This window comes from Conger conger, chromosome 8 (assembly GCF_963514075.1).
Source record: "Conger conger chromosome 8, fConCon1.1, whole genome shotgun sequence".
NCBI classification, from domain to species: Eukaryota; Metazoa; Chordata; class Actinopteri; order Anguilliformes; family Congridae; genus Conger; species Conger conger.
In genome coordinates, this window is record NC_083767.1 from 40,260,750 (window position 1) to 40,271,077 (window position 10,328).

A 10,328-nucleotide genomic window follows, 5' to 3' on the forward strand; every position below is an offset into this window, starting at 1 on the left:
AGAATAGAATCAAAGAGAGAAGGAAGGAGGGTGGAGAGATGAAGAGAGAGAGGGAGAGAGATAGAGATGGAGGGATAACAGGGGGAGGTGGGTACAGTGTGTGTGACTATGTTTAAAGTATTTATTTCAGTTAGAACTCCAAACCCTTTTTGTGTACAGGTCTTCCTAATAAAGCGGCCACTGAGTGTGTAGCCCACCAACAATTTTATGCAAATCAAATTCCAAAATCCAGCAGTTGAGTTTGAATCCATTCCCTATTGAGCCCAATTAGTTTGTTGACTCAGACCCAATCTGGGTAAAGCAGGCGATATCATGAAAGCTCTGAAGTTTGTGTGTGTATGAATTAATAACCTGGGCAGGTGCAGATTTGAATGTAACTGCTCCATTTCCCTGGTCAGCCATTAATCCCTCATCACCATAGAGACCAGTACCCTGGCACCTGGGTGCCAATGGGCGTTAACACGTTCCACTGTGAGCAGCTGGCCTTAAACACACAAACACACACCCAGATATGAGCACACACACAGGCACGAGCACACACACACACACACACACACACCCACCCACCCAGACACGAGCTCACAGACACACACACACACACACACACACACACACACCTCCACACCCTCACTGGGTCTGTTCCAGAGATGGGCTGTTTGCTCAGGCTGATTCCAGGTACATACGCAGGCCTGTTCTTTAACCAGATCCATAGTTTCCACTGTGCCTGTCCTTGCAGGCCCCGTCCTTATGGAAATGTCATATATTGTGATACTGTATATCATGAATATGTGGACCTATGTGGAAAATATAATCAGCCAATCATGTGGCAGCAACTCAATGCATAAAATCATGCGGACACGATCGAGAGGTTCAGCTGTTGATGAAATAAGAAAGTGACTTTTTATTGTGGAATGATTGTTGGAATGATTGTTGGTGCCAGATGGGGTGATTTGAGTATTTCAGAAACTCCTCGGACTTTCCACGCACAACAATCTCATGAGTTTACAGAGAATGGTGCGAAAAACAAAAAATGTCTAGTGACAGTTCTGTGGGAAAAAATGCCTTGTTAATGAGAGAGGTCAGAGGAGAAGGGCCAGACGGGTCAAAGCTGACAGGAAGGTGACAGCAACGCAAATAACCTCAGTAGTATGCAGAAGAGCAGCTCAACATGTTGAAGCTTGTGAACTGGATGGGCACAGCAGCAGAAGACTAATAAGTCTAAAATATAAGTCTAATACATACCCAATAAAGTGCTCACTGAGTGTATTTTACAGACGTGTATATATTGCTATATCTTAAAGTGGCAATACTTTGTATATATTCAAATGTATTATAGGGAGTTGCAATATATAGATACTATATCTAGTTGGGTTTTTTTTACCATATATTCCAGTTCCATGAGGGCAAATGCTCCAGCTCCTGATGTTTCTGCTCTCCATCTCTCTCCTCTCTCTGATGTTTCTGCTCTCCATCTCTCTCCTCTCTCTGATGTTTCTGCTCTCACAACGTTTCTGCTCTCCTGACGTTTCTGCTCTCCCCTGTCTGACGTTTCTGCTCTCCCCTCTCTGATGTTTCCGCTCTTGTGACGTTTCCACTCTCCTGATGTTTCCGCTCTCCCCTCTCTGACGTTTTCCGCTCCTGACGTTTCCATTCTCCTGACGTTTCCGCTCTCCTGACGTTTCCGCTCTCCCGATGTTTTCCGCTCCTGACGTTTCCGCTCTCCTGACGTTTTCCGCTCCTGACGTTTCCGCTCTCCTGACGTTTCCGCTCTCCCGTCTCTCCCCCCCCCTGCAGCTCCCGCCCGACCGCCCCGCGGCACAGCCATGAGCGAGCAGAAGAGGGAAGCCATGGTGGGCCTCCCGTCCCCCACCACGACCCCCACCTTCACCCCCAACGCCACCGAGGCGTCCAGCACAGGCACGGGAGAGCCCCAGGACGAGGCCTTCTCCAAGCTGAAGAACAAGTTCATGAACGAGCTCAACAAGATCCCGCGTGAGTGACCGGGGGTGCGCGGCGGGGGGAGGGAGGGATCAGAGGCGTCACTGAGGCCCGATGGCTGGGGGCTTAAAGGCCGGGTTACGGTCCCGCGACAGAGGGTCGCTACGACCGACTGCGTGCAATAGTTGCAGTGACATTCGGTCAATGCCTTTGGCGTTAGAAAGTACATTCTGCGATTTCACCGCTGGACTAGAAACTTGGCTTCAGGGCATTTGACCATTTAATATTAATATTACATTTCATTAACATTACATTATATTTATTTAGCGGGGGGTTTTTTTTCCAAAACGATGTGCAATAAGTGCGAAGCGAAGGTTGTTAGAAGAACTACAGAACAGGTTGGATAATGAACAGTTCACATACATCAAAGCAGCGATCATGAAATCCGGACCTCAAATCCAAATCCGGCCCTGGTTCTCTTTTCACCCAAGTCATTTTCTGAACAATTAGTGATTGGCCAGAATGTCTCCACACCTGACTCCCAGGTAAATGGAAGGTGGAAAAGCAGCAGTTCTCGGAACTCGAGGTCTGTGATTTCATGATCCCTGCAGTATCAAATGTCTACAGCCATGAACATCAAGTCTACAAGTTCAAGTTAGAAATGCAAAACATAGGCCAAGTATGGCAGGTCAACCTAGAAGCACCGGATAGGACAATAGATATGGTAGACATATGGTAATATGTGCTTAGAATGTTCTTACCTGAACGTTCTAATGCTGATGTCACAATCACTACTGCCGACCGCAAACAATGGAGTTCTAGAACACTGACTTAGAATTTTGAAAGGACATTCCAAAAAAACCTGCTCTCGAAAGGGTTAAGTTTTTAAATAGGCAGTCTCTCTGCGTAAGAGAATGTACTAAGTGCTAGTAAAGTACCAATCTCTATCCTTCACTCCGGAGCCTTCCATTACCTAACCCAAGCATGATCATTTATGCCGTTTGCCCTTATACATGCCCCCTGCTAATGGGAGACAGGCCACTTATTGAAGATCTAAATCCACTTAATTAAAGTCATTACATTTTACAGAAGCCTAGACAGGTATAGTATCTACAGTTTAAACTTGTTTACATTAAATCAGAGTGGTCAAGGTGTCAGAGTTACCCATTCACTTTCCCTGACCACTTCAGTCTCCACAGACCATAACCTGAGCAGCACAACAGCTTTCATTGTTGTCAACCGCTGCTTGTGTGGACCCTGGAAACACGGTCTTTCAACACTGTACAAAATGTTAACACAGGTGTGTGTGCAGCACTGTGGCCTGAGCCTGTTTTTGTGAGGACCTTGTATCACACATAACCTGGTCGAACAGTTCAGCAGGTCCCTCTGTGCAAAGCACAACACAGGATATTTTGCAATAACTGGCCCAGAACAAAATGTATTGTGTTTGATATAAGGATTCATTTCGCTTGATTCAATTTCGACCCTGCACCCAGACTGAGTACACAACAGTAAATTCACTGGACTCCTATCGTGACTGTAGCGTATTTATTGAGGTGAAAGTAACTTTAATGCCAGTAATAAACTGGATATCACTTCTCAGGTCTCCATGACTGCAACTCGTCACGCTATCCTTGTTCTCATTGATGATGTGGTAAGGCTAAAGGGCAGTGTCTCCATTAACAATGCCACACCATGTGTTTGCTTTGCAATTTGAAGGAAACTTTCCGTACACCATCCTGAGTGGCAGTTAGACTTCAACTGACGGAGGCCTGGAAGTTTTTGGCCATCTCGAAACTGAACCAGAGGCCCCTCTGATTCTATTATAACCTCCAATCTGCTCTGAAAAGCAGGCAAGGAAGCCATTTTGTGTTGAAATGAAATTACCACACAGGAGTACACTGGCCATGGTGGCGCCACTGGCTGATGACCTAACTCAGTTGTCCTGCAGTTTGGAGGAGAGATGGGCACTCACTCGTTACATTACATTAGTTATTCAGCTGGCGCTTTTATCCAAAGCGACTTACAGTTGATTAGACAAAGCAGGAGACAATCCCCCCTGGATCAATGTGGGGTTAAGGGCCTGACAGCAGATTTTATGGTGGCTACACCAGGGATCGAACCACTCACCTTGAGGGTCCCAGTCATGTAGCTTAACCACTGTGCTGCAGGCGCCACTCAAAAGGTCTGGAAGATTCCATGTGCCCACGAAGCTTGCTGAAATACAGCAGTCTAGAACAAGAGCTTCGTGTTAGCGAATGCTAAGCTGTGAGGTTCAACTTTTGAACAACACTTCAGTGATAAACTGTGTCACTATAATTCCAATAGATCTAAAATTATCACTCAGCACAATCATTGTTTTGACAGGTGTTAGTCCCCGGACAGGCCTTTTGTTGTAACCGGATTAGCGACTTCTTTGTCTGATGGAGTGGGAGTACTGTATGCTCTATCCAGCAGTAAAGTTGAGTAGCTGAAAAAGTTAATCCATAACATTGCAACCTAATGGAAATGAAACTCTGCATCACTGTAACTCTTAATTCTTATTAAAACTTATCTGTTCGCCAAAATATAATTCTTTGCAAATGAAAATTGTGAGAATACACTGTCCAACTCTGGCCGTGGTTCTATGATCAAAGCTTTTTGTGAATCTTTCATTGACACGGTGCCGGTACCATTTCCAGCTGGCGCACAGAAAGCAGCATGAACTGCACTCACAATTTTGTTGCCTTTGTGGATCTACCTCCCAAGTTTTTCTTTCTCACCGAGCTACCTTTTACATCCTCCTTTTAAAAGCTATATTTGGCAGCACTTGGGTCCAGGTGAGTCACTGGGCTTTTATGAGGGGCCAGCTCGTGACTGATTAGCACGCCGCACACTGTACAGCCGCTAATCAAAGGGTTGCTATGTACCTTCCCCACCGAGGCGCAGTCCGAGAGAGCGGCTGGAGAAGGCGCGCCCGGTATTACACGTCTGAATCGCTGTTTATTCTCTGGGCATCCGTCACACCAGCGTCCGCTCGGCTGACAGACTGTTCAGTGCACGTCAGCGGATTGTTTCGCGAAATGGCGGTTCCTCCTCGGAAGGCTGAGCCGGTGCGTAATGCCAGACGACTGCTCTTACCGGGCCGATGTCGCTAAGGCAGTACGACTTAGTTATATTGTGATAAAAGCTGGCTAAAGATGTAAATGGGTACTGTTTTTACCTAGTTCATTTTATAGTGACAATATGTTCGAGGCATTTAACATCAGAACAGTGGTGTCCAATCGTGTGTGAAAAGAGCCAGTGTGGGTGGGTTCTTTTTGTTCTAGCTAGACACCCTATTCTGCTTGTGGTGGGAAAACCTCCAGGAGGACGGTGGGTTTCCAAGAGCAGGGTTGGGCAGCCCTGTTTTGGATATTTACAATGGTAGTTATAGCCAAGGCATTTGAGAGTTGGTGGAGTAAAACAAAAATGAATAAATAAATAAATTCAAGTAATTTCAAAGCAGCTCTGGAACAGGGCCCTGGGGTAAGATTATCATTCAGCTCAACTGTGCTGTCACTTAATCTGCAGATTAATGTACATTTGAAAATGAGGGTTTTGAGAAATTATTATTTTTATTTTTAGAATGATTATACCCCACATTTATGTTCAGAGGCTTGCTTCCACTTCAGAAAAGCATCTCAATTTCTATCCTGGAGAGCCACGATCCAGCGAGTCTAACTCAACTCTTTAATCCCATGTCACTTATGTAACTCAAGGGGGCTAAGCCGAGTTTGGTTGGTTCAATCGAAACAATACTTTTGCTGAATCGCCTGCTTAAGCTTGCAGTGACTACCCTCTGAGGCACCGCTGGCCTCCGACGCAGATAATGAGGTCTTGGAGGAGCAGGGTAAGCTGTGCGTGTTTGCTCAGTTGACTGGCTAAAACGGCTCTTCTCCAGATGATCTCCCCCGGTTCATCTCCTCCCTGCACCACCCATCGCTGTCCAGGTGCCCCGGCCACACCCGGTTTTCTGGAAACAGTCTGGACCCGTCTGTCTACCGTCAGAGTGGAGTTATCAGCTTGTCTTTCGACTCTAGCCTACTCCCCTTTCTCTCTAAAAAACACTGGACTGTGCAGCATCTAACCGTCTCTCTTGTTTTGTGTCACAGAATAACCTCTTTGACCTCTTCCTGTCTGGCTGGTCGCTGCACTGCCTCTGCTCCTCTCTCCGTCACCGAAGCACTTCAGCGAGCGAGTGTATCTTCACTCTTCTATTCCATCCGGACTTTTATCCTGCTTTTGACACCACAGGCCATCTGCTCCTGCTTTTTGTACTGACTATATTCAGGATCAAAAGTACTGCTGTTAAATAGATTGAGTCCTACATTCATGGACGTTTCCTGGGATGGCAGTTTGTCTCGTGCCTATGACCTCCCGATCGGTGTTCCCCAAGGCATTGTACTTCTCCTCTACCTCTCCTCTTCTCCCTTTTCATCCAATATCTTGTGTCTGTCGTCTCCCCTGGTTTCTTACACCATCGAGGGAGACGTCGTAAGTGGCTCTGGCTCTGGAGCTTCTGCTAAATGAAGGAAATGCCCCTCTTGACTGCCTGTAGGAAAACTTCCTTCCAGACAGCACAGTAATCAGTTCTCATTCTGTCACACAATGGAGTGGAACAGAGATTTATGACACGTCTTCTCCACAGTCCTCCATCATTATGTGCCATTATGGTTCAGGGACTGAGCAGGCTAGAGTAGGCGCTGAGGGAGGGTTCCTCCTGTTCCGACTGAGAGGCGCAGGGTATCTGACAGCTGCCAGATGACCTGACACACTCCACAGCCCTAGAGTATGTTCAGAGAAACAAGGGACCACTGGGAGTGACACAATCAAAATCTATTTTTCTCCAGACATCTCAAACCCTCTTGAACCCTGTGGGATAATTTGTCCCCATGGTGTCTTGTATTGTCTACAGTCTACCATTATGGGCAGTAAAGATTTGTAGCTGCAGTAGGACTTATCAGGGTAATTGAGATATATTGAGGTAAAGTACCCTGCTTAAGGATACAGTAGTAGCTGTGGATCACTCACATTTGAAAGCCTTGATCCTCAGGTCCAGTTTCAAGGTCCAGTGTCACTTAGCAGAGATTTCAATGTAACTGTAATATTATTAGTGATATCAGTTGGGACAGTTGTGGCGATAATGTCAGCAATCATCCATCCATCCATCCATCCATTATGTAACCTGCTTATTCCTGGTCAGGGTCACAGTTGCGCGTTGGATGAGTAGCAGGAATACACCCTGGATAGGTCAGCTATCCACCGTAGGGCACACACGCCATACACTCACGCGCTCATTCTCATGGGCAATTTTGAGTCTCCATGTCTTTGGACCGTAGGAGGAAACCAGAGCACCGGGAGGAATCGCAATATTTCTCTAGGTAGGGCTGAAGTTAATGAAAACGATCACCTACCCACCTGCGCGAACCTTTCCTGTCGCCCGGCTGCTTTGATGAGAACGGCGCGCGTTAGGAGGCGTCGCGGGATGGCCGGGTCCAGATGTCCGCCCTGCGTGGCCCGGCTCCCGCCGCCCCGTCTCTCGAGGCCCGCCGCGCCGTTTAATGGACGTCCCAGCATCCTCGGCGACTGCGGCCTCGGTCTCGTTTTCAGAGCCAATTAACCTCTCCTTTTAGGGGCGGCTCGGGGTCCCCAGCCCCGCGGCACTCCAGCGGCTCACATTAATGAAGACTCCCGCTCCCGCTCCCGTCCCCCGCCGTCGGGGACGCAGGGTGTTTTCGTGAATTCCTAATTGAATCTGAACGATTTCTGCAACATCGTACACGAATGTGCAGGTAATAACAGCCAGAAATGACTTCTGTGGAAATTAGAATGTTGCATTGCAATGCGTAGTGGAGGCGGAGGTTTTTCTAGGGGCAAGGATGCATGGAGATATTGTTGTTCGTGATAACACGTGTTTTACATCTTGTGCATTTCCGCCACTGAATATATTAAAAAAAACATCCTGGTCTTAAGGCCAGTTTATTATTATTCAGCCCTGGGCATTGAACCAAAAACATTCTGGTCTCAAGGCCAGTTTATTATTATTCAGCCCTGGGCGTTGAACCAAAAACATTCTGGTCGTAAGGCCAGCTTGCTGACTGGATTCATGTGCTCCTTCCTTTCATCTTTTGATATTTTGGGGAGGTGCGTTTCTGCTTGGGCTCCACCCTGTTCTTCATTTTTTGTCTTAAATGTGCTGAACCGCTCTCTAAACCCGCTTTAAATTTCAACTACAGGGAGAAATAGCGGTGTACTGGCTGAAGACACATGCCCCTCTGTTTGGCTGGTTGATGTGCAGAACAGGATGGACATTTGAGAGTTTGAGAAAGATGTATCATGGAGGCTTATTCACCAGTAAATGTCACTGTCATGACGCATTAGCCTGTGCTGACAGAGTGTATCTGTACAGAGAGTAAGGCACATTGGTTCATCATGGTCTCCTCTTATCTGTTTAGTGCATCCTCTCGTCTCTGTGTCCTCTAAGAAACCCAGAGAGCCCTGTATTAATCCCTCACTCCTCCCGCTGACCACCGGAAAATCATTAGCTTCCCACAACCCCCCAGTCCCCACCCGCCCAACCTTTCTCCCAAACCCTCTCGAACTAATATCAAACAGAAACAATGCAACAAGACATGACCTTTAAATCAATTCATGGATTTAGAAGCTCCGCGTGTTACCAGTCAATTTCCATCCTCCGTTTTAATTATTTGTTATTACACTCGATGCACACGGGGAGTTCGTTCAGCTCACGCGGTAAACGGCCCGTTTTGCATCACCAAAGGAACGCGTTCGTTAAAGACGTTTACTCATCGTCGGAGTGCGTCTCTTGCGCTGCGCTGTGGGGTTGTGTCTCCAGTGTGTGGCTCCACATCGTTCCCCCGGTACTGTAGTTATGCTATGCACCCCTGCAGTGTTGATGCTTCTCTTCATAATGCCACACCGCGATGTCAGTTCACTTCACTGTTGTTAGTGGGCTGCTCCGCCCACCTCAGTACATCTCCCAGCGCCTGTAACGGGCGTGTATCCAAAGACTGTGAATGTCTCAAAATGACAATGTGACGAGATGACAGTCGGGCAATCTTGCCGTGAAGGAGAAGTAAAATATTAGGCGTAATCAACCTTCGGGCTGAGCGCTGACAGGGCATGCCTAATCAGTGAATCCTCAAAGCCAGGAACAGATTGCGGGTTTAGAGACGGATTTGACGACCCGGTTTAACGGTCTGTTTTTGTGGGATTGAGTGCACTCCATTATGGTTATTACCCAAACAGAGGAACGGGTACCGGTGATGTCCGAGGCTGTAGTCTGGGTCCGGAGCGGAGGAGCTGAGCGAGCCTCTGGCTGTGCCTCAGCCGGGGGGCTGGAGCCGCGCCCGCCACGCCACGCCGTTTCATTCTCACCTCCCCGCCCGCCGACGCGCCTTTCTCCACCTATCCCTCTCGGAAACGGAGACTTCCAGTCCGGGTTTAATGTAGCGGAACGGGACAATCTCACACGGTGCCCCCCCCCCCCCCTCCCCCTCCCCCTCCACACACACCCCCCCCCCCCTCACCCCCAGGGCTGTACGGAAAGGACTACCTCTGTTTCTGGACTCGATGGCAGGATCTGATCTTCGCTGGGTACTGTAATGAGCCGGATCGTTTATAGGATCTGACATTCTAGTTACATCGCCTGATGAACTCATAAAGGACGGCCCATGACTGTCTGTGTCCCTGTATGGAATATTTTATATTTGATATGACTGTATATACAAGTGAACTGGCATCGGTGTTTAATAATATAAATATAATTATCAGAGTGCAGAGTCATTCGTGACCCTGCATACCCACTCTCGAATAACGGCACTACTGAACCCCATTCTAAATCCTCCACAACTTAATTCACTCTCCGGCTATATACATATTATCATATTGGGCTGGTTTCACAGACACAAGTTAAGCTTAGCTTAAGCTTGGACTGAAATTATTTTGTGCAGAGAATCTCCATTCAAAATTGAATTTAGTCTATTAGTCTAGACTAGGCTAAATCTGGAACCAACCCGTAGTGTGGTATACGTATAGTTATGCCAGCGTATCAGTGAACTTGCGTGACCTTCATGTAGTGTAGGTCAGCACCTGTTTTGAGAAAATATTCATTTAAACTCACAAGACTGCAGCTGTTAGCTATCTGCCACGCAGTTGCACAGAACTGAGCACGAATTTAATCAGCATTCAGTTCTTCAGTTTGCTGCTCTCTGTACTTGCAATGCAACAGCACATGCATATTTTTCGCGGTGAATAATTATTCTCGCTAAAAACATCAAACATCTCTGCCTCATCTCCCACAATGCACTTCTTTCTGTCCGCGCATTGCATTGTGAGAAAACGAGACG

The 10,328-nt window shown here is 47.3% G+C and overlaps 1 protein-coding gene across 4 annotated transcripts in view; it reads left to right on the top strand.

The window, feature by feature from the left end:
* The window catches only part of syt1a (synaptotagmin Ia), a 252,729-nt gene that overhangs the window by 192,866 nt on the left and 49,535 nt on the right, over positions 1 to 10,328 (top strand). For all 4 annotated transcript variants that reach the window (XM_061252641.1, XM_061252640.1, XM_061252643.1 and 1 more), the window contains one exon: positions 1,795 to 1,992. In XM_061252641.1, the coding sequence (XP_061108625.1) occupies positions 1,824 to 1,992 (169 nt within the window). In that variant the 5' untranslated portion in view covers positions 1,795 to 1,823. The remainder of the gene's footprint in view (positions 1 to 1,794; positions 1,993 to 10,328) is intronic.